The sequence below is a fragment of the Podarcis gaigeae genome, assembly GCF_964106915.1.
Source record: "Podarcis gaigeae genome assembly, chromosome: 18".
In the NCBI taxonomy this organism is placed as follows: Eukaryota; Metazoa; Chordata; class Lepidosauria; order Squamata; family Lacertidae; genus Podarcis; species Podarcis gaigeae.
Genome location: NC_139696.1, coordinates 2,063,047 through 2,087,077, shown reverse-complemented (window position 1 = coordinate 2,087,077; position 24,031 = coordinate 2,063,047). Strand labels below are relative to the sequence as shown.

The window sequence follows — 24,031 nt, the reverse complement described above, 5'->3', positions numbered from 1 at the left end:
GCTCGGTCCCTGCTCCTGCCCACCTAGCAGTTCAAAAACACGTCAAAGTGCAAGTAGATAAATAGATACCGCTCCGGCGGGAAGGTAAACGGCGTTTCCGTGCGCTGCTCTGGTTCGCCAGAAGCGACTTAGTCCTGCTGACCACATGACCCGGAAGCTGTACGCCGGCTCCCTCGGCCAGTAAAGCGAGATGAGCGCCGCAACCCCAGAGTGGGCCACGACTGGACCTAACGGTCAGGGGTCCCTTTACCTTTACCTTTTTACTCTGCCCGTATGACTGGTTTGCCCCAGCCGCTCTGAGCAGCTGCCAACAGAATATTAAAAAGACAATAAAACATCCGATATTAAAAAAACTTCCCTAAACAGGAAGGTGCCTTCTAAAAGCTTTCAACATAAAAATATAAAAATAGCTTTCACATGGCAGGAAACCCCAGGGGTGCCATCGTTTTGTCCCTTTGGAGAAGCTCATTTTAAAAAACAGGGCGGTGGATAATTTCGCCATAATTGAATACAGTGGTACCTCGGGTTACAGACGCTTCAGGTTACAGACTCTGCTAACCCAGAAATAGTACCTCGGGTTAAGAACTTGGCTTCAGGATGAGAACAGAAATCGTGTGGCGGCAACAGGAGGCCCCATTAGCTAAAGTGGTGCTTCAGGTTAAGAACAGTTTCAGGTTAAGAACGGACCTCTGGAACAAATTAAGTACTTAACCCGAGGTACCACTGTATTCCTAAACCATCAGCCCTCCCGTTTTCATCACAGAAATGTTGTGGGTTGGTGAGCCAAGGAGATAAGTAACTGTACTCCCTTTAGAAGACATCTGAAGGCAGCCCTTTCTAGTGAAGCTGTTTGTTTGTTTGATGAACTTATATATGTTGGAAGTCCATTCTGAAGGAAATCAGCCCTGAGTGCTCACTGGAAGGACAGATCCTGAAGCTGAGGTTCCAAGACTTTGGCCACCTCAGGAGAAGAGAAGACTCCCTGGAGAAGACCCTGATGTTGGGAAAGATGGAGGGCACAAGGAGAAGGGGACGGCAGAGGACGAGATGGTGGGACAGTGTTCTGGAAGCTACCAGCATGAGTTTGACCAAACTGTGGGAGGCAGTGGAAGACAGGAGGGCCTGGCGTGCTCTGGTCCAGGGGGTCACCAAGAGGCGGACACGACTAAACGACTCAACAACAAAAATACATGTTGGAAGTCGCCCAGAGTGGTTGGGGCAATCCAGTCGGATGGGCAGGGAATAATTATTAAAATGATGATGATGCAATAAGACACCCCTATTTTCATTGGATAAATGTTGGGAGGGTATGGATTTGAGGGTTGGCCAAAACCAAGCCTGCCTTTGTGCGTAGCAGTGATCCAGTGGAACACCCTGCTTCAGGCTACTCTGTTCTGTGGCTTAAGAAATGGCCGGCCAAAGACTCAGCAGTACAGTGGTACCTCGGGTTAAGTACTTAATTCGTTCCGGAGGTCTGTTCTTAACCTGAAACTGTTCTTAACCTGAAGCACCACTTTAGCTAATGGGGCCTCCTGCTGCCGCTGCACGATTTCTGTTCTCATCCTGAAGCAAAGTTCTTAACCTGAAGCACCATTTCTGGGCTAGCGGAGTGTGTAACCTGAAGCGTATGTAACCTGAAGCGTATGTAACCCGAGGTACCACTGTATATAGCTGCTGCTTCTTTAGGGATCCCTCGTAGCCGAGTAAGATTGTCTTCCATAAACACGGTTTTAACAGTGAGTCCATAAGTGACTGTGGAGGCCAATTCTGGACCCACACGTCCTTCCACAGTGGGGACATTGGTTTCGGGGTGGGAGTTGATCCCGGTGAGGGTTTACCAAGTGTCCCTTCCTCTTAGCACGTTTCTCCCTTTCATCCTGAGTTCGAGTCTCTTCAAAGCCCAGGACACCTTTGGCAAGGCTGTTCTTCAACTGGAGCGCTCGCAGTCCAGTGTTTCCCAGTTGTCGGTGTTTATACTTCATTTTTTTAGACTTGCCTTGAGACAGTCTTTGAACCTCTTTTGTTGACCACCAGCATTACGCTAAGTTCAGAATAAAGGAGTTGCTTTGGAAGACAATAACCAGGTATCCGCACAACATGACCAGTCCAACGAAGTTGAAGAATCATTGCTTCAACACTGGCGATCTTTGCTTCTTCCAAGACACTGGCATTTGTTCGCCTGTCTTCCCAAGTGATGTGTGAAAATTTTCGGAGACCCCATAGATGGAATCTTCCGAGGAGGTGGAGATGGCGTTTATAAGTGGTCCACGTTTCACAAGCATAGAGCAAGGTTGGTAGTGCAATAGCTTTGTAAACGAACATTTAGGTTTCCCTGAGAATGTGTCCCGGTATATATAGCAAGGTCATGGAGAACTTGCAACCCTCCACAAGTTGTGGGCCTCAAAACACACACACATTATCTCTGACCACTGAGCATGCTGACCAGTGCTTTTGGGAGCTGGGAGTCCAAAAGCACCCGGGGGGTGCTGGTATTCAGGTCCCTGTGTTCCTGATCTAAGAGGATCAACGGCCCTCGCTTGATGGATAAGTTGCCCAGCTGAGCGGAAGGTCACGGAGGAGAAGAATAGGCCCTTTGAGAAGTTAGGTCTGGTATAAAGCAGTCATGAGACCCCTTTTAGCCTGGTCATGGGATCCAGCCTCAGCAAGGAGCCCCCCACCCCACCGCAATTAAGTCCTCTTAAGTCGATTTTCGGTTCCCACTTCCAAGCCCTGTCCGACTCGGGCTTTTCACGTGCTGGTCATATGAATGGCGACAGTATAAAACCGACGCCTGGCGGACCATCGGTTCCATCAGCTGGAAGAAGAAGAAGAAGAGGACGAGGCGAGGGTCACTGAGCTTTTTCGGGACGGGGAGCCCAGCTGCCACCGGAAAGGAGTCACCCCCAAAAACGGAGTTGGTAAGGCAGCTGAGAATTGAGAAGATTCCTTTGGTATCAAGGAAGTGGGGCAGATCTTGTTTACTCCTTGGAAAAAACTCCTTGGAAGTTTTTTAAGCAGAGGTTGGGTGATCTTGGCTGCTTCAACCGAGATTCCCGCATTGCGGGGGGTTGGTCTAGAGGACCTTTGAGGGTCCCAGCTCGACGGTTCTATAATTCAGCGGCGAGCGTTTTGCCACGGACGGGGTCGCTGGGTGGGTCCTGAGCTGGTGGCATCCACGTCGTACATTCAAAGCGCGTGGCACCACAACCCTCGGCCAGAATTCTTTGGAGTATACTTTGCTAAGGGTGCTGGGAACCAATAATAATAATAATAATAATAATAATAATAATCCCCCGCCCATCTGGCTGGGTTCCCCCAGCCACCCTGGGCGGCTCCCAACAGAATACCAACAGCAACAATAAAAAGGCGATAAAATATCAAACACTGAAAATTTCCCTAAACAGGGCTGCCTTCAGATGTCTTCTAAAAATCAGATAGTTGCTTATTTCCGTCCTTCATGGGGGGAAATTAAAGGCTTTAACTGTATCCCATGGAGGTGACCGTCCAATGAATGTGGCAGTTAGCTTCCTGAGAATGTTGGAGCCTGCTTTTTATTTCATGTTCCTAGTCCTCATGAGTGTAACGATTTAAAGAGCATGGCTTTACTCTCAAAAGCGGAGCGCTCTTACAGCAGCTTATATTCGGAGGCACGCCATACTTTTCCTCCTCCATGAATTTGCCCAATCCTCTTTGAAAGCCACCCAAATCAGTGGCCATATGGAGCTCCTGTGGCAGGGACTTCCACAGCCTGGCGACGCTTTTATCCGCTCCATTTGTGAGGCCAGGCGAACAGAAACTGGGAATGGCATTTAAAGCGCCGTCCTGCCATAAATTTGCGCAGCAGCTTTGATAATACTGACAGTTTTATTTGCAACTTTCATGGTCGCACCAAGCAAGGAGATTTTAGAGTCTCCAATAAAGGTTAAAGAAACGGAAGGAAATGTTTGCTGCATTCCGTGCCAGATTTATTTTATTTTTTTATTTAATCTATATGCTGAGCCAATGCAATTTCTGTGCTAGGGAAAGCTGGATTTGGGAACCACCAGAAGAACGTGAAACTGTCTCTTATTTTCCATGGTTTGTTTTATTCTGCAGAGTTCACATTTTTTGCATGTATAATAGCTTTATAATTTCTCACGGAGGGGGAGATGTGAGACTCTGGATCTTGTCTTCTAGAACTGACCACACCCTGTCGAGGTTTGCAATCCAGAACTCAACAAAGAGAAAGGATGTGTGCTCCGTTGGTATAGTAATAACAATAACAATAACAATAACAATAATAATAATAATAATAATAATAATAATAATAATAATAATAATAATACTGTAATAATAACCCCGCGCCCATCTGACTGGGTTTCTCCAGCCACTCTGGGCGGCTTCAAGCAGAATATAAAAATGTAATAAAACGCCAGACGTTTAAAAATTCCCGATACAGGGCTGCCTTCAGATGCATACTGGATAAAACCAGATTTACCTCCCCATTTCGGAGGTTATGGGGCTTTCTGGAGCTCTGGAAGAGTGCTGTCTTGCCACAGAATGTGCACAAACAGTGCTACATCTGCCATTTACAACGTACCAAAAACTTTCAAAAACGGGTTAAAATAAAAATAAAAATTGACACAGTGGTGACAGTTTTGAGGTCTTCACCACCACCACCCCCGGGCTCCTTGGGGAGGGATCAGGGCTGGGATAGAAAAAAATAATAACGAATAAACTAAATAAAAATAAATTAGACATGCTGGCAAACTTTAGCATGCGCTGAAAGCCTCTGTCTCAAGGAGCTGATGGTTTAGGTATATTCAAGTTTCTAGTCCTCATTTTTTTTCTTCTCCATTTCCCCTCTCACTTTCTTCTTTTTTTTTAAAAAAAAAAGTTTTTATTGATACAACAAGAAAAAAGAAAAAAAACACAAATAACAAATTACACACAAGAATAACCATAGACACATAATTTTCTTAGCAAACAATAAAACATCTATTGGTCTTAACACTAAAGACCCAACCTCCCCTCTATTCCATATTTCAAATTCATATTACTTATTGCCAATGCACACTTTTATCATAATTAAACTTATTCTTAATAAATCTCATTTCTTATATCTACCTTGCAACTATTACTGAAGTTCCTCGAATGCTGCAACAGAATTTAAACTACCATATTTATTTTTCAGATATTCTTTGAAAACCTCCCATTGTGAAACAAATTCCTGTTTTGATTTATTCTCCTTTCACAGGACGCTGAATCATCTTTCCTTCTGCTTCTCCTCGACACGTTCTTCCTTCTTTCTTTTACATCTCTCCTTGATCCCTTCTTTCTCTCCCCCCCCCAACTTTCGTTCCACTCAATTGTGTCGAAGGCCTTTAAAAGGATGGGACTTGTCCACAGAGGATTCCTGCACCCCAACCGCTAGGCTTTGTGATTTTCCCTTTGTCATCCTATGCCTGGGAGACTCTCTGGAGGCTGGGATAGTAAAGGGAAGCTCACGTAGCTATGGGCCCAGCTCGGGGCAGGACGATCGGGGAGACACCCTCAAAAAGCGGCAACGTCACCTGAACACCTGACTGACACCTGACTCAGAAAGAATGAAATAAATTTAATGATTATTTAGTTAAATTTGTTAAGTTAAAATAACCGGAAACAGCTTGCAGATACTTAATAGGCTTAGGATTTTGTTTATGTTAAGTGATGAATTAATATGCTTAATTATATAAGGTGAAGATTTAAGGATGTTAATGTTTAAGTTAAATTTTATAAAAATTGGGATTTGGAAAACCGTTAAAAGGACATGCAATGAAATTCAACTAAGGGGAAGCGAGGAAGTCACTTAATAACGGTAATTTTCAATAAGGCTATGATTTATGTTTGTTTGTCTTGTGTGTTTGTTTGTTTATAATATTGTGAAAACCAATAAAAATTTTGGAGGGGAAAAAAATAACTGACAGCTGACACCGGATCCACACCCGAAAGCTGCTGGACTTCCCTCGTACAGTCTCGGCCACGATCCTTTTATATACAGAGCTTGAGGGCTGGAAGCTTGACGTCTTTAAAAGAAAAGAATGTAAGCTGGAATTCTCAGGGCAATTGCATGGCCGCTGCTGATATAGAGGCTGTCTTCTAAGGTCCTCAGCAGAGGGAAATTGGAGAGCTTCGCTCTGGTTACAGCGTGGCGCCATTGATGCCAAGGTTGCAGGTTCGATCCTCATATGGGATGGCTGCATATTCCTGAATTGCGGGGGTGTGTGTGTTTGGACTAGATGACCCTTAGGGTCCCTTCCAGCTCGACGAATCGACAATTCTACGATTCTATTCTTCGCAAGAAAAAAGTAGCAGTCCTCTGGAACTCTTCAGAGAAAGGATGTGGTTTTAAAAATCGTAAGACGTTGAGATAAACTGTACGTTTAGCATTCTCGTTTGTATATAATTATCTCTAACCTGTACATATTTATTTTTTTTGAAACGGTGGAACTATTGTTTTATGAGCCGCTGGGCAACTGCGGAGAAATGGGACACTCCTTTTGGGGAGCGGAGGCTGGGGGGGGGGGCATGAGAATGTAAGCAGAGACACGAACCCCAAAATGTTGCCTTCAAAAACATACTCCTCCGAATTCAATGAGACTAGCTGCCTAGCGGAATAGCTCTAAACTTAAATAATAAAAATAAAAATAAAAATTTATTGGCATAAATACATACAGTGGTACCTCGGGTTACATACGCTTCAGGTTTCGGGCCGCCGTTTATTCCGCCCTGTTTCGCTTTTCATTTGTTTGCCACCTTTCTGCTGTGGTTATTATCTTCATTGCGAAACAGAAAACAATACCGCAATGACAACTAATAATAATAATACAGTGGTTCTTTGGGTTACAGACACTTCAGGTTAAATACGCTTCAGGTTACAGACGCTTCAGGTTACAGAGTCCGCTAACCCAGAAATAGTGCTTCAGGTTAAGAACTTTGCTTCAGGATGAGAACAGAAATCGGGCTCCGGCAGCAGCAGGAGGCCCCATTAGCTAAAGTGGTGCTTCAGGTTAAGAACAGTTTCAGGTTAAGTACGGACCTCTGGAACGAATTAAGTACTTAACCCGAGGTACCACTGTACAGAAGAGCTTTCCAAACTTTCCATGCTGGCGACACCCTTTTCAGATCTGCATCATTTCGCGACGCAGAAATTCGGCTTTACTAGCAAACCTGTTTTACTAACAAGCCCCTTTCCAACATTCGCGCGACACACATACAAAGTGCAGCCGGCAAACCAACGCGTTGCGACGCACGGTTTGGAAAGGTCTGACCTACAGAATACAATAAAAACGGCGAAGAAAAATAAACGTGAAAGTAGAAAAATAAAACACAGACATGGAGGTTTTTTTTTTTAAAAAAGCAACAACCAGGAAACGACTGAAAATAAAATGCCGAATTCAATTGTAGCATATGAGAAGAAAATTACAACTAATCCAGATCGCGGCTGCTGGACTGGGGACTGGGAATGGCCGCTGGGACCATATAACACCGGTCCTCAAAGTTCTTCACAGGCTTCTGCTAAGTTTCTGAGCACAATTCAAAGTGTTGGTGCTGACCTTGAAAGCCCTAAATGGCCTCAAAGGCCCAGTAGACCTGAAGGAGTGTCTCCACCTCCATCGTCCAGCCTGGACCCTGAGGTCCATCTCCGAGGGCCTTCTGGCAGTTCCCTCCCTGCGAGAAGCGAGGTTACAGGGAACCAGGCACAGGGCCTTCTCGGTGGTGGCGCCCGTACTGTGAGGTTTGCTGTGAGGACGAAATGTCTGAATGGCGGGGAGCAACTGAAAAGGCCACCTGGAGGACAGGGGGCCTATGACTATAATAATAAATAAAATAATAATTACAATTCCCTGGTGCATACAGGAAAAGGCAAGAAGGAAACCTCTACTGAAAAGAGACATTCCCTCCTGTGAGTGCCTGATAATAATAATAATATGAATAATTTTATTATTTATACTCCGCCCATCTGACTGGGTTGCCCCAGCCACTCTGGGTGGCTCCCAAAATATGTATTAAAAAGCACAATACAACAGCAACCATTAAAAACTTGCCTGAACAGGGCTGCCTTCAGATGTCTTCTAAAAACCAAATAGTTGTTTATCTTGTTTGTGAGTAACTATATAGCCTTTAGAAGACATCTGAAGGGAAGCTTTTTAAAGCTTTTATTATGTTTCTGTGTATGTTGAAAGCTGCCCAGAGTGGCTGGGGCAATGCAGTCAGATGGGCAGGTAATAATAATAATAATAATAATAATAATAATAATAATAATATCTGCTTGACATCTTATGGAAGGGCATTCCACAGGGTGGGTGCCATTACTGAGCAGGCCTTCTTGCCTGGTTCCCCGTAGCTTCACATTTCGTAGGAAAATAGCTCCACTTCTCCAATGAAAATAGGGATGTCCTATTCCATCCCCTCCAACGTTTTTCCTCTGAAAATAGGGACGTCCTATTCCATCCCCTCTAATGTTTCTCTGGTGAAAATAGGGACGTCCTATTCCATCCCCTCTCATGTTTTTCTCCTGAAAATAGGGACGTCCTGTTCCATCCCCTCCAACGTTTCTCCCCTGAAAATAGAGACGTCCTATTCCATCCCCTCCAACTTTTCTCCCCTGAAAATAGGGACGTCCTGTTCCATCCCCTCCAACGTTTCTCCCCTGAAAAGAGGGACGTCCTATTCCATCCCCTCCAATGTTTCTCCCCTGAAAAGAGGGACGTCCTATTCCATCCCCTCCAACGTTTCTCCCCTGAAAATAGGGACGTCCTATTCCATCCCCTCCAACGTTTCTCCCCTGAAAATAGGAATGCCCTAAGGAAAAGCGGGAGCTTCCGGGATCAGATCAGAAACCAGGGCGGCTTCTGTAAATCTGGGACTGTCCCTGGAAAATATAGACACTTGGGAGGGTCTGATCTCATGGTTGTGAGTTCGAATCCTATGTTGGGCAACTGATTCCTGCATTGCAGGGGGTTGGTTGAGATGATCCGGGGGTTCCTTATAATTCTACAACCCCTGGTCAAAGAAGCAACTATCTTTGATAGATTGAAGAACATCCTATTTAATAGAGGTATCCTCTCCTGCGTAGGTGTCCTGGGTGCCCGAGCACACACAAAACTCCCCATAAACGGTCCAGTATATTTGAAGGAGTGTCTCCACCCCCATCGTTCTGCCTGGACACCAAGGTCCAGCGCCAAGGGCCTTCTGGCGGTTCCCTCGCTGTGAGCTGTTACAGAGAACCAGGCAGAGGGCCTTCTCGGTGGTGGCGCCCGCCCTGTGGAACGCCCTCCCAGCAGATGTCAAAGACAGCAACTACTACAGTGGTACCTTGGGTTACATACGCTTCAGGTTACAGACTCCGCTAACCCAGAAATAGTACCTCAGGTTTGCTTCAGGATGAGAACAGAAATCGCACGGCGGCAGCGGGAGGCCCCATTAGCTAAAGTGGTGCCTCAGGTTAAGAACAGTTTCAGGTTAAGAACGGACCTCCAGAGCGAATTAAGTACGTAACCAGAGGTACCACTGTATCAGACTTTTAGAAGACATCTGAAGGAAGCCCTGTTTAGGGAAGCTTTTAATGTCTGATGCATTACTGTATTTTAATATTTTGTTGGAAGCCTCCCAGGGTATAAATAATAAATGATGATGATGATGATGAAGGGGCCGGGCACCCACCGATTTCGGCGCCAGGGCATGGCACCCACGGGGCCAAGGTGGCTCTCTTGTGCGCGGAGAATGACTTTTATTTGATGGATTTTTGATGGGCGGCGGGCCCAAAAGTTGTTGAGTTTTATGGGGAGAGATCTCACAAAGCGTTGCTGAGCTTTTGGGGGGAGATCGCTTGGGGGGGGGGAGGAAACTCCCACGGGTGCAAACTCGTGAGAAACTCCCCAGCCGCAGTCTGCAGCCTTGCGCCCTAGCCTGCGCCAAGAGAGACGCGCCGGCATCGCGTCCCAGCCTGGTTTCTTTGCGCTCCACCCTCTGCGCGCTCCTCCCTCCGACGGCACCCAGGGGTGGAGACTGGCCGGGTAGGAGGGTCAAACCGTCGCAGCCTCAGTTGCCCTCGCCCCTGGCGCGTGCACGAGCGCGAGAGCGCGCGCCGCCCAGCCTGGGCGGGGACGGTCGCCGGCGTCCCTCCCCTCTTGCCGTCTCTCCACGTTGCGCCAGGGGCGAGGCGGAACGGCGGCGGCGCGCAGCCTGTCCATCCGAGGAGGAGGCGAGGAGCCGCCTGGACGGCTTTTTTTGCAGGGGAGAGAGGAAGGCGGTGCCATCATGTCGGGCTTGGATTACCTGGCCGCCGAGTGCCTCGTTTCCATCTCCACCGGAGCCCTGTTACACCCGGCCGCCGGAGCCAAGGAGGAGCGCGCGGCGCGCCCCATCATCGCGGCCCCGCCGGAGGCGGCGGGGGAAGCCCTGGGAGGAACTCCCGACGGCGCAAGCAACCTCTCCGGCGGGGCTAAGAGGCACCGATGCCCGTTCCAGGGCTGCGCAAAAATCTACGGCAAATCTTCCCATCTGAAGGCGCATCTCCGGACGCACACGGGTAAGGGCCGCCCCCACCGAGCCCGGGGCCAGTCTCTCTCCCCCCCCACCTCCATCTTACACCCCAGGGCAGTGGCGTAGCGTGGGGGGCGCAGGGGGGGCCGGCCGCACCGGGCGCAACATCTGGAGGTTAGGGAAATCCACGGGTTAGGGGGCGCAAATCCACGGGTTAGGGGGTGCAAATCCATGGGTTAGAGGGTGCAAATCCACGGGTTAGGGGGTGCAAATCCATGGGTTAGGGGGCGCAAATTACTGGCATTGCCCCGGGTGCTGATAGCCCACGCTACGCCACTGCCCCAGGGGGCCTTTGCCCCCCTCTTCATAACATCTCCCCAAAAGTGGATAGGCATTCAGACGCGCGCCATGTGATGGATTATGCGTGTTTACTGGGCCCCCCAATATTTCGTTCAAGGTGGCACCCCCGGAACCCTGAGGCCACCCTCCCCCCCCCCGGCCGGTTCCCGCCTCGCTTTCCCTCCCCCGCCCCACCCCCGTGGCCTCCACCCACGTGGGGAGACCGCGCCTCGCTCGCTCGCTGGCTCTGGGCGGCGTCGACGCACGCATTTCCTGGATTCGAGCTCGGGTGATTACGCAGCCCACCCACGTCGCGAGAGAGACCTCTGCGCCGGTCTCTCTTGCCCGCCCTTACAAGGTGTCTCCCGGGCGCGCCTCCACCGCCTTACCTCCCCCCCCCCACGCCCCCGCGCGTGGGCTGAGCGATCCCTGCCCCACGTGTGCTCCAAAAGCGAAAGCGCGCCCGGAGAGCGCAGAGGGTGGGATGCGAAGACTCTCAAGAGTGGGCGGCTTGGGTTTAGATCTGTCTCGTATCCTATCGATATGTCCCTTGAGGACCAAAATCCCAGGTTCGGTCGAGCCTCCGGGGCCAGGCGCAGTCTACCTCGGCCGCCGGAGAACAAACAAACAAGCGTATTTGATCCGGTAGGGCTTTCGCTTGCCAAAAGACTGGAGGATGCGCCGGGTTCTGCTTTACGCCCCTGCCTAGGGGTGTAAGGGGGTGGGGTGGGGTGGGCTAATCAGTACATATCTGAGGTTCTGCTTCTCCCCCCTCCACGCACCCCACCAAAAGCCTGCCCCGCCCTAACAAAGATCCTGGCTACGCCCATGTCCCTGCTCCCTAATTTGAAGAAAAACCTTATGGAAATCTTTCTCCGGCTTCAAATCTCGCCCACTTCTTGTTTGGCAAATGTCTTGCCATGTGGGGCAGTGGGTGTGGCCGGCCCAGGGTGGCCTGATTTGGGAGGGGGGCTGGTGGGAGGGACCTGCTGTGTGGAAATTTCAATTTGGGGAGGGGTTTGGCTGTGGCTTGGTTTCTTGGCTCTCCACCCAGACCTGCTGGGCAAACACAACCATTTACGCCCCCCCCACCAAAAAAAAAAAAAAACCACCATTCAGAAAGTAAACACCTTAAGAGAGTGGGTGGGAAGGTTGTGGCGAAGTGGGATGGGCACGAAGCGGGCAAAGATCACTTTTGGCAGCCCTGGAATTTGACTCTCTGGGAGACCGGTTACCAACCGAAAACCTGGCCTTTTACAGGAATTTGCAGGCGGGCGAGAAGGAAAATGGCACTGTGTCCAATTCCGATTTTGTATTAAAAGGGGCGGAACTGCTCACTGCTAGTGGTACCTCAGGTTACATACGCTTCAGGTTACAGACTCCGCTAACCCAGAAATAGTGCTTCAGGTTAAGAACTTTGCTTCAGGATGAGAACAGAAATTGGGCTCCGGCGGCAGCAGGAGGCCCCATTAGCTAAAGTGGTGCTTCAGGTTAAGAACAGACCTCCAGAACGAATTAAGTACTTAACCCGAGGTACCACTGTATGTGACTTCCCTGGTTTGGATTGTGGACATTTACACCATGCCAGGAATGTGCTGAGTTAAAAAAACTCAGATATAGTGGTACCTCGGGTTAAGTACTTAATTCGTTCCGGAGGTCCGTTCTGAACCTGAAACTGTTCTTAACCTGAAGCACCACTTTAGCTAATGGGGCCTCCTGCTGCCACCGCGTCGCCGGAACATGATTTCTGTTCTCATCCTGAAGCAAAGTTCTTAACCTGAAGCACTATTTCTGGGTTAGCGGAGTCTGTAACTTGAAGCGTATGTAACCTGAGGTACCACTGTACTTTTCTAGCAGCGAGCAGTTCCACCCCTTTTAATACAAAATCGGAATTGGACACAGTGCCATTTTCCTTCTCGCCCGCCTGCAAATTCCTGTAAAAGGCCAGGTTTTCGGTTGGTAACCGGTCTCCCAGAGAGTCAAATTCCAGGGCTGCCAAAAGTGATCTTTGCCCGCTTCGTGCCCATCCCACTTCGCCACTATTTCTGGGTTAGCGGAGTCTGTAACCCGAGGTACCACTGTATAGTAGCTAATTGCCAAATGGCATCTTAAACCAAGGTTCCTGTCACCACAACAGAATGTCGGGGTCTTTGTTTTGGCCGCGTGACTTATTAGTATAATAATCGTTATTCATTTCTATACCGCTTTATATTAACAAAGAACAAATCTCAAAGCGGTTTACAACGCATTAAAACGCCAAACGAAACCTGGAATAAATAAAAAAACTGCAAGCTTCACAGAGACCTTTCCCCCCCCCAATTTTTTTTATTGGTTTTCACAACATTATAAACAAACAAACACATAAGACAAACAAACATAAATCATAGCCTTATTGAAAATTACACTTATTAACCTTGTTAAGTGACTTCCTCGCTTCCCCTTGGTTGAATTTCATCGCATGTCCTTTTAACGGTTTTCCAAATCACGGAGACTTATTTCAGATCCTTCACAGAATCTCTGATTTCCCCTCCCTATCGCCTTGGCGGAATGTAAACTGGTGTTTGTTTATTTCTCCGAAGAACTCGCTGCTTCGGGCGCCGAATCGGTTTAGTGTCCTGATACACAAATCCAATTCTTTTTTTTTTCTTCCAAAAATTTTATTAGTTTTCACAATATTATGAACAAATATACAAACACACATAAACCATAGCCTTATTGAAAATTACAGTTATTAACTTTGTTAAGTGACTTCCTCGCTTCCCTTTGGTTGAATTTCATTGCATGTCCTTTGAACGGTTTCCCAAATCCCAGTTTTTATGAAATTTAACTTAAACATGAACATCCTTATATCTTCACCTTATGGAATTAAACATATTAATTCATCACTTAACATAAATGAAACCCTAAGCCCATTAAGTATCTGCAAACTACTTTCAGTTAGTTTAACTTAACAAATTTAACTAAATAGTCATTAAATTTATTCCATTCTTCCTGATACTCCTCCTCCTCCTGGTCGCGGACTCTTCCGGTTAGGTCGGCTAGCTCTGAAAAATCCATCATCTTCATCTGCCATTCTTCTATTGTTGATAATTCTTGGGTTTTCCACTTTTTAATAATAATAATAATAATAATTTTTTATTTATACCCCGCCCTCCCCAGCCAAGGCCGGGCTCAGAGCGGCTTACAAGCAATAATAAAAACAAGATGAATGATTACAACTTAAAAACAAAAATAACATACAACATTAAAATAATGGAACATTAAAGTATTAAAATGTAGCCTCATCGCAGGAGGAGAAGGAAAATAAAGGGGGGAAAAAGAGAGGGAGGGAATCAAATTGGCTCCAAGCCAAAGGCCAGGCGGAACAACTCTGTCTTACAGGCCCTGCGGAAAGAAATCAGATCCTGCAGGGCCCTGGTCTCATGAGGCAGAGCGTTCCACCAGACCGGAGCCAGAGTTGAAAAGGCCCTGGCTCTGGTTGAAGCTAATCTAACTTCCTTAGGCCCTGGGACCACTAGGGTGTTGGTATTTATGGACCCTGAGGCTCTCCGTGGGGCATACCAGGAGAGGCGGTCCCATAGGTATGAGGGTCCTAGGCCGTGAAGGGCTTGAAAGGTCAAAAGCAGCACCTTAAATCTGACCCTGTACTCCACCGGGAGCCAGTGCAGCTGGAAAAGCACTGGGTGAATATGCTCCCATGGCAGAGACCCCGTGAGGAGCCTCGCTGCAGCATTCTGCACCCGCTGGAGTTTCTGGGACAGCTTCAAGGGCAGCCCCGCGTAGAGCGAATTACAGTAGTCAAGCCTGGAGATGACCGTCGCATGGATCCCTGTGGCCAGGTTGGGGCGGGAAAGGTAAGGGACCAACTGCTTGATGCGGCGAAGGTGGAAAAATGTCGCCTTGGCTGTTGCTGTAACTTGCGCCTCCATGGAAAGGGAGGCGTCTAGGATTACACCCAAACTCTTAACGGAAGGCAATGGCACTAATTGGGCCCCCGCAAGAGAAGGGAGTTGGTCCCTCATCCCCATGCCATCCCGACCTAGCCATAGGACCTCTGTCTTCGAAGGATTTAGTTTCAATCGGCTCCCACGAAACCATCCAGCCACAGCTTCCAAGCATCTGGTCAGTGTGTTCGGGGCCGAGTCAGTGTGGCCATCCATCAGCAGATAGAGCTGAGTGTCATCAGCATATTGGTGACAGCCCAGCCCAAAGCTCCGGATAATCTGGGCAAGGGGGCACATAAAGATGTTAAAAAGCATCGGGGAGAGAATTGCGCCCTGCGGCACTCCACACACCAAGGAGTGGCGCGACGACATTTCCCTCCCTAATGCCACCCTCTGTCCCCGACCAGAGATAAAAGAGCACAACCAGTTATGGGCTAAGCCCTGTATCCCCACGTCTGCGAGGCGGTGGTCCAGAAGATCATGATCGACCATGTCAAAGGCTGCTGACAAATCTAAAAGGATCAGCAGTCCTGACCCGCCTCGATCCAGTTGTCTACGGAGATCATCTGTTAGGGCAACCAGAGCCGTCTCCGTCCCAAAACCAGGACGGAAACCGGACTATTTAGCTAACAATACGAGCAGCGGTTGTGGCATACAAAAATAATTTAACAAATCCAATTCTTGGCACATATACGCAGAGAGAGAGAGAGAGCTTTCAACGTGTTTGGAACAGATAGTTCCTTTGATGGAGAGCTGTTAGCAGTGGTTTCACGGTGTGTTTTAAAGTCCCCATCTTGCAAAGGCACACGGCAGCCGAGAAAAGCTTTGCCGAGAAAAACAAAGCGTCAGGGCTGCATCTGGGTAAACAGACGCTCCAAAAGGAGAGAGAAGGGGGGGGGAACAAAACCCCACGGTATGCAGACTTCGCTTGTGCAATCCTGACATCTGCCTGCCTGCCTGGCTTAGCTTTCCTCCCACGATGAGATTAAGGGCAGCGAACTCTCATGGGCATGAGCTAGGTTGCAAAGACATCTGCTGCGGCACGCTCCTTTGGCAGAGCGGAGCCCAGTTAACCTAAGTCAAGGTTCTAGTCCTCATGCGGCCCAAATAAGGACCGGTTTACAGTGGTGCCTTGATTCTCAAACTTAAACCGTTCCAAAACCAAAGCGTTCCAAAACCAAGGCGCGCTTTCCCATAGAAGGTAATGCAAAACGGATCAATCCGTTCCAAACTTTTAAATGTAAAGGGACCCCTGACCATTAGGTCTAGTCGTGGCCGACTCTGGGGTTGCGGCGCTCATCTCGCTTTATTGGCCGAGGGAGCCGGCGTACAGCTTCCGGGTCATGTGGCCAGCAGGACTAAGCCGCTTCTGGCGAACCAGAGCAGCGCACGGAAACGCCGTTTACCTTCCTGCCGGAGATAAACCTATTTATCTACTTGCACTTTGACGTGCTTTCGAACTGCTAGGTTGGCAGGAGCAGGGACCGAGCAACGGGAGCTCACCCCGTCATTGCGGGGATTCGAACCGCCAACGTTCTGATCGGCAAGTCCTAGGCTCTGTGGTTTAACCCACAGCGCCACCCGCATCCTTAGACTTTTAAAAGCAGCCCCTAAAACAGCAATTTGACATGAATTTTACTACCTAATGAGACCGTTTGTCCATAAAATGAAAGCAGTAATTAATGTACCGTACTATAAAATAAATCAAGACAGTATTGGAGATGATAAAAATTAAAATGAATTTTTTTCCCTTACCTGCACTGATGATGGTCATGGTTTGGATTTTATCCATTTCCGCAGCCATCCGATCAATCCATCAGTGGTACCGCAGGTTAAGTACTTAATTCGTTCCGGAGGTCTGTTCTTAACCTGAAACTGTTCTTAACCTAAAGCACCACTTTAGCTAATGGGGCCTCCTGCTGCTGCCGTGCCATCGGAGCACAATTTCTGTTCTCATCCTGAAGCAAAGTTCTTAACCTGAGGTTCTATTTCTGGGTTAGCGGGCTCTGTAACCTAAAGCGTATGTAACCTGAAGCGTATGTAACCCAAGGTATCACTGTATGTATGTATGTATGAGGTGTATGTATCTATGTAGAATAGGTTTGTTTCATGTTCTGGTTCTATTCTACTACTATTATTCTACAATATGCAATAATTTATCAATAAAAGTTTTAAATATATAAATAAGAAATAAATCGTATCCACCCTCTTACTCCAGCTTACTGTGAATGATAACACCATTCACGCTTTTTTCTTTTCTCTCTGCTTTGCAGGCGAGCGCCCGTTCCCTTGCAGTTGGCCCTCCTGCCAGAAGCGATTCGCCCGTTCCGACGAGCTGGCCCGCCACCTGCGCACTCACACCGGCGAGAAGCGCTTCGCCTGCCCGCTCTGCGAGAAGCGCTTCATGCGCAGCGACCACCTGACCAAGCACGCCCGGCGCCACCCGGCTTTCCGCCCGGACATGGTCCGGAGACCCGAGTGCCACAGCGCTTCTCCCAGTGACTCTGCCGCAAGCAGCCTGGCCGGGAGCCCCGCCCACGACAGCACAGCCCCCTGAAAAGGCCCCGCCGCTACCCACGATGCTTTGCTGGCCCGCCAGGGACCCTCCGCTGGGCGAAGGGGTCTGTTCCCGGTTCCCAATTTGGGAGCCTCCAGGGAGCGAGGGTCGCCGATGGCGATCGGAGGAACCGTTCCAGGCGACTTGCTTCGGTCCATTCGGTCGCACCTTCCCCTGCCCCACGCCTGCCAGGGTTTTTCTGGCATCTAGGGTCCCCTCGCAGCCCCTTTACCTCTGTTTCCCAACGCAAAGGGACGTTCTGGTTTGGGTGTCTCAAATTGTCCCACCCTGCCGTTCCCTATCACTTTCCGGAAAAGTCTGGATCCTCGGCCCCCTTCCCTGGCTCCCCAATACTCAGGAAAGGATGGGGAAATTAGTCTAGAACGCGCCAAACCTTTCTTCGGCCAGACGGATGGTTTTAGGAAGCTCATTTATATGGTACAATGGGACAGAGATGTCCGCAATTGCACATCACCCGGATCTGGTAACCAAAGGTAGACTGTCTCTTGGTGGGGAGGAACGATTGCGGTGAACAGATGACTCCAGGATGCTCGGTAAACAGGGTACGGTATAGTCTGAGCTAATCCGGCGTCATTTGTTCCCGGAACCCGGTAACCAGAGGTATATTCCTCCCTAAATAATCTATTCCTTGCTGTCACGGCTGCCCGCAATTAATCGGAACCCAGCCTTAAAAGGGAAAACAAATACCGTATTTTTCGCTCTCTAAGATGCACCAGACCACAAGACGCACCTAGTTTTTGGAGGAGGAAAACAAGAAACAAAATATTCTGAATCTCAGAAGCCAGAACAGCAAGAGGGATCGCTGTGCAGTGAAAGCAGCAATTGCTTTTGCTGTTCTGGCTTCTGGGATAGCTGCGCAGCCTGCATTCGCTCCATAAGACGCACACACATTTCCCCTTACTTTTTAGGAGGGGAAAAGGGAGTCTTATAGAGCAAAAAATACGGTACGTTTGTGTGTGCTGCACAGAGGAGCGATCGCTGCGTCCTTCGCTCGCTCGCCAGCCAAAACCTGCTCACCTTGCTTCTCCAAAAACCAGGTGGGGTTTGGCTCGCAGCTCCCACCAGCCCAACCGAAAGCCAGCATGACTAGTTGGTTAGTGGTGATGGGGAGATGAATGCCTCTGTTTGGAAAAAGCGCTGCCTTCCTGAGAGTTGAGCAACACCTCTTCCTAGAGCAGGGATGGGGAAGCCTGTATGCTTCTCGTGCTGGACACCAGCGGCCAGCATGCCCAATGGGCGGGGGTCATGACCATTGGTGTCCAATACCATCCGCTAAACCCCAGTTTGGGAAACCGCTCTCATCGTCGTCTGCATCAGAGGCCTGTTTGATTTGCATACCTGTCAATCCTGTTCCCTGGGACTTAGCTGAGCATCGCTAGTGGGTAACCTATCCCTAAAATTTGTAAATAATTTTCCCCATCCCTCCGAACCGGGTCCAAATTTTAATATCTGTACATAGAAAATGGAGGACCTGTTTTTATGGATGTGGCTGTTCTTGTTATTTTTATATCTATATATATAAACAGTGTAATTTATTTTCTTTTTAAATGTAGAATCTGCATTGGTCTGGGGGGGGGTGTTGATGGAGTGGGGAGGCGGCTTAAGGATTTTATCCTCCTCCTTCTCCCTTTGCAAACCTGCCTTAAAGCGAAGCGGCGGAGCTGGGAATTGCTTTGCCCGTAATAATGAGGACTAGGAACTGGCTTCGGTTTCCGGGGAAGCGGCGCCGTTCGGTGGGCAGCCCTGAGCTAGGTAGACCGCGGAGCCGGCAAGAAGCAGAAATCTATGTCGCCCAGGATTTGGATCCCTGGCTGTTTTTGGACTACAAATCCAATCATGCTTGGTTAGCAGGACAAGAGATGATAGGTTTTGTAGTCCCCAAAAAACCCAACAACACCAGAGCCTGGGCAAGTTTTTGCGAGGGATGTTGGGCACGTTTCAAAGCACTCCCCCCCTCCCCCCTTCTTCCCCAGCCGAGATGTATTTCAGGGTGTGGATAAAAAGAAATAGATATATGTGGGTGTTTTTAACGTGAGTTTCGGTGCCTTGGTGCTTCCGCAGAGCCGGATCGCGGCCCTTGAAGGCACCTCTTCCTTCTTCCTTGGTTAAATGCATTTGTGAGGCTTGCTCGCAGGGTGCAGGTACCCCCTCAGCGCAGGAGGGCGGGGTTTTTGGTTTTTTTTTTAATTTGCCAAGCTGGCAATAGCCATATCTGCGATTGCTCGGTCTACGGGTTGGTGCCGGCCGGGTGTTGGCCCCTGTGTGGCATCGCTGCCTGCCTTGGTTGTGAAGTGGCCTTGCTCCCTCCCTTGGAAAATGCCGTAGAGTCGGAGGAGCGAGTCAGGGCGAGCGGCCGCTTTTCCCGCTTCCTCTTGCTTTTCGAGTCTCCCGTTTTCACCCCGTCGGATCCGGACTTCTGTCCAGGGTCCTTTGGGAAACCGGAGAAGGGACATGCGCTTGCACTTTGGGGAGAAAAGTGACGTCTCCGTGCCGGCGCCGGATCATGGGGCAGAGCATCTGCAAGCTGGTGGAGCGAGGTTCGAACGCAGGGCTTTGTGCAAAACCCCAAGAGCAATCCGGGCTTTGCGCAAAACCCCGTGCGGAATCCGTGCCGCCATAAAGCTAGGCCAAGCTCACGGAGCTTTTGAGCCTGCAAAATACTGCGGAACTACAGTTCCCATTCTCTCTGACAGCAGAGGCTGATGGGAGTTGTAGTTCGGCAACACCTGGCACGCCAAAAGTTCCTTGTCCCCGAGCTAGTTAAACCTCAGTGCTTCAGGTCTAGCGATTTAGGCCCTTCCGGGATACACTGCCCGGCCTCCATGAGGCCCTGGATTCGAACTCAAGACCAGAAGATGCCCATATATGCAGGCTGGGAAGCGCAAGGCATTTTGGGAAGCACACCAGCTGACCAACAGCTGGGAGCTTTGCCTGGCATAATCTTCCTTCTGACCCCTATCTTAAAATTTCCTGAGTTCTCAGGGACTAATAAGGGAACCCAAATTCCCGTGCCCCTCCCCCTCAAATTCCTGTTATCTGGGGAAATTATATATTTATGATCTCCCTTCCCTCCTCCCTTTGTAATTAAGCAAGAGATATTTTTTAAACGGAAGCAAGTAGATTTATTTATTTTTGGTTAAAAAGAATAGCGTGCGAATTAACGGGAAGCTGCGCATCGGTTGAGTGTTCAGGGTTGGTTTGGTCTGTTTGCAATGCGGATTAGAATCGCAGTGCAGGTTTTAAGGGGGGGGAATGTTGGTTTTGGTCGGAGGCGCGACGTATTTTTTCCATTACAGCCGAGAAATCAGCATCCAGCTGGCGATTTCCACGCCCTGACAGGAGGCTCCATCCATCTATCCATCTACCGTATTTTTCGCTCTATAAGACGCACCAGACCACAAGACGCACCTAGTTTTTGGAGGCGGAAAACAAGAAAAAGAATATTCTGAATCTCAGAAGCCAGAACAGCAAGAGGGATCGCTGCGCAGCGAAAGCAGAAATCCCTCTTGCTGTTCTGGCTTCTGGGATAGCTGCGCAGCCTGCATTCGCTCCATAAGACGCACACACATTTCCCCTTACTTTTTAGGAGGGGAAAAGTGAGTCTTACAGAGGAAAAATACGGTATGTTTATTATGAGAAACAGCGAACACAAATGCCTTCATCGCATTTTCTTTCGAAGGATCATCTTTGCGTTCTTGTCAGTCAACCCTGCAGATCTTAAAAGAGTTTTGTGGACAGTTCCGTCGGCTCGGAAAACAGGAGCTGGTGAAAGCTAAAACTATTTAATTAAAACTTTTTAGTTTATTGTAAGACAAACAAAAAAGCAACAACCCCAAAACCTGAGGTTGCATTCCTTAAAGCCTCTTATTACCCGGGAGCAAACCCCATTGAATGAAATAGGATTTCTCCCCCTGCGTAGCTGTGGCTATGTTTGCACTAGTAACATTGAACTGGCTGGTGTTTTTAAAAGTAGGGTTATGTGACCCCAGGCTGCTTCTGAGAAAACTTGGGGAGTTCTTCGACTCCCCTAAATCTTGAGATATCTTCCCCCTCAGAGACCAAAACAAAGCCCCATGGCTGGCATTTTTCTCCCTTGAAAAGCACAAGGGTGCCGAAGGTGGAATTTGGGGAGAGTGCCAATCTCTCAAAGTTCCCTTCTTGTCCACTTTTTCGAGGCTTGGATAATCCAACTGGGTCTTTTCTCAAGATCCGTTTTAAATGGAAGAGTTGGGTGTGCATGCACTTTTAATTTCTGTCTTGGCAGGCAGGGGAGTGGCATGGCCAGAGGGTCTGGCCACCTGCTCAGCAGCCGAAAATTTGCCAAAACAGTTGGCAAGCCCTGCCGCACGACATGTGCAAATGGTGGATTACACAGTGTATTTATTTGACAACGTGTTCCCTGGTCTGAAAAACCCGTGCATCGTGGTGGAGATGGGGGTGGACGATTTGAGATATTGTCAATATCCCCCACACCCTTTTCCCCTGTTGTTTTTAAAGAAGCACTGAAGCTCGTATGTGTGTGTGTGTGTGTTTTGGGTGTGCCGCTTGAAAAATAAAAACGACAAACTGCTTTACCCGTGTGTCTTGTGTGCTGTTTGTGAAATAGATTTTCTGCATGCTATCATAAATGGCTTGCCGTGTCTTAAGAAGGGCTTCTTCGCTGGTCCGTGTGTTTGGGACGGCAGCTTTGTTTTTAAGAACATCAGAATTTTCTCGGAGAATGGGGAGAGTTGGAGGGCTCCCCAAAGGACACCCAAACCAACCCCCTTTGGTGCGGGAATCGCAGCAGTTCACCGCAAGACTGATTTGGGGTGGGAAAGGGGACTCTCTTTGTTTTATATGGATTACTGTTTTTATAAGCTATCTGCCAAGTTATTTAGGAAGAGGATTGAAGAAGACATGTTGCGCATAACACCCCCCAAGTGTAAGGACCCCTGACCATTAGGTCCAGTCGTGGCCGACTGGGGCTGCGGCGCTCATCTCGCTTTAATGGCCAAGGGAGCCGGCGTGCAGCTTCCGGGTCATGTGGCCAGCAGGACTAAGCCGCTTCTGGCGAACCAAAGCAGCGCACAGAAGCGCCGTTTACCTTCCCGCCAGAGCGGTATCTATTGATCTACTTGCACTTTGACGTGCTTTCGAACTGCTAGGTGGGCAGGAGTGGGGACCGAGCAACGGGAGCTCAGCCCGTCATTGCGGGGATTCGAACCGCCGACCTTCTGATCGGCAAGTCCTAGGCTCTGTGGTTTAGAAAATGCCAAAGGATGTCTCTGCCTTGTTGATACTTGACCTCTTCATCATCATCATCTTTGGCGATCCCTTGTAGCCGAATAAGATTGTCTTCCATAAACACGGTTTTAACAGTGAGTCCATAAGTGACTGTGGAGGCCAATTCTAGATCCACACGTCCTTCCACAGTGGAGACATAGGTTTCCACGCAGGAGTTGATCCCGGTGAGGGTTTGCCAAGCGTGCCTTCCTCTTAGCACGTTTCTCCCTTGCATCCTGAGTTCGAGTGTCTTCAAAGCCCACGACACCTTTGGGAAAGGCTGTTCTCCAACTGGAGCGCTCACAGGCCAGTGTTTCCCAATTGTTGGTGTTGTTACGGCAAAATCTGGGTGCGAGGCTGCTCTGCCACCCAGCTCATCGGACTAAGTCCGTGGGTCCCTGCGGAGGAAAATGAGCTCAGCCGGAGACAGGAGCAAGCTGCAGAAGATCCAAGTTTATTGCGCAACAGGTTCAAGGCGAGATTGAACAGCGAGAAAGGGGTGACATGAGCTTTTGAAACTTCCCTCCATGCCCCAGAATACAGTGCAAAACACATCCCAGTTACACCATGAATACATTAAGAAGAGGTTGGGTTACACAGATTACATCATGAACACATTAAGAAGAGGTTGGGTTACACAGGATTAACATATGGAGGGGGGAATATGCAGAGCAGGAGATATGCGCAGATAAGCATATCCTGAGTACCGGTGATGAGAAGACAATGATCCATGTACTGGCATTGCCTGGAGGAAAGGCTTGGCAGAGTGATTTGACAGGATTAGGGTCTTGACACCTTGCTTGAGGGATTATGGAGGACAGGGGAGGTGTCATGGAGTCCTAGAGAAATTGAGCAAATGGCACGTTGATTTTCTATGAATTTTATAGATTTTAGTCCCTTTTGACATTGACAATTGAAAATAAATGGATATATTGTAGTGAAGAAGGTGAAGAAGACATGCCCCCCTCTTCCATATCAGTGTTGATACTACATTTTTTTACATTGAGAGAGTCTTTGAATCTCTTTTGGTTACCACCAGCATTACGCTTTCCATTTTTAAGTTCCGACTAGTGGCTTTGGAAGACGATAATTGGGCATTTGCACAAAATGACCAGCAAGCAACCAACACAGTTAACCGACGTGTGGATTCATTTAATAATGGAAGAAACACAACCTTCTGTGAATGGGGTTGGAGATCTATAAAAATGATGCAGCGTGGAATTAAATGTAAATAAAAAAAACCTTCGTGGAGGGAGAGACCAGCAATTTGCTCTGTAATAATGAGCCACTTTTAACATGCTCAGAGGCTTGGCGCACGGGAACAAGCCCTGCCTTTGATCATACCCAACCTCCAACCCAACACTGCCATGTTTTGACTGTATTTGCTTTAGTTTTGCTG

The 24,031-nt window shown here is 48.7% G+C and overlaps 1 protein-coding gene across 1 annotated transcript; it reads left to right on the top strand.

The window, feature by feature from the left end:
* Positions 1-10,136: 10,136 nt before the first annotated feature.
* Positions 10,137-21,941, top strand: KLF16 (KLF transcription factor 16). Its single transcript, XM_083720807.1, has 2 exons — positions 10,137-10,552; positions 17,063-21,941. Exons 1-2 carry the CDS (start codon positions 10,282-10,284, stop codon positions 17,344-17,346), a joined length of 555 nt encoding a protein of 184 aa, XP_083576933.1. The 5' UTR covers positions 10,137-10,281; the 3' UTR covers positions 17,347-21,941.
* The last annotated feature ends 2,090 nt before the right edge of the window (positions 21,942-24,031 follow it).

Excerpts from the sequence above, each read along its gene's own strand:
- KLF16 (XM_083720807.1), top strand. The coding sequence starts at position 10,282 with ATGTCGGGCTTGGATTACCTGGCCGCCGAGTGCCTCGTTTCCATCTCC. Across the intron at positions 10,553-17,062 it reads GCATCTCCGGACGCACACGG|GCGAGCGCCCGTTCCCTTGC; the intron begins GTAAGGGCCGCC and ends TCTGCTTTGCAG.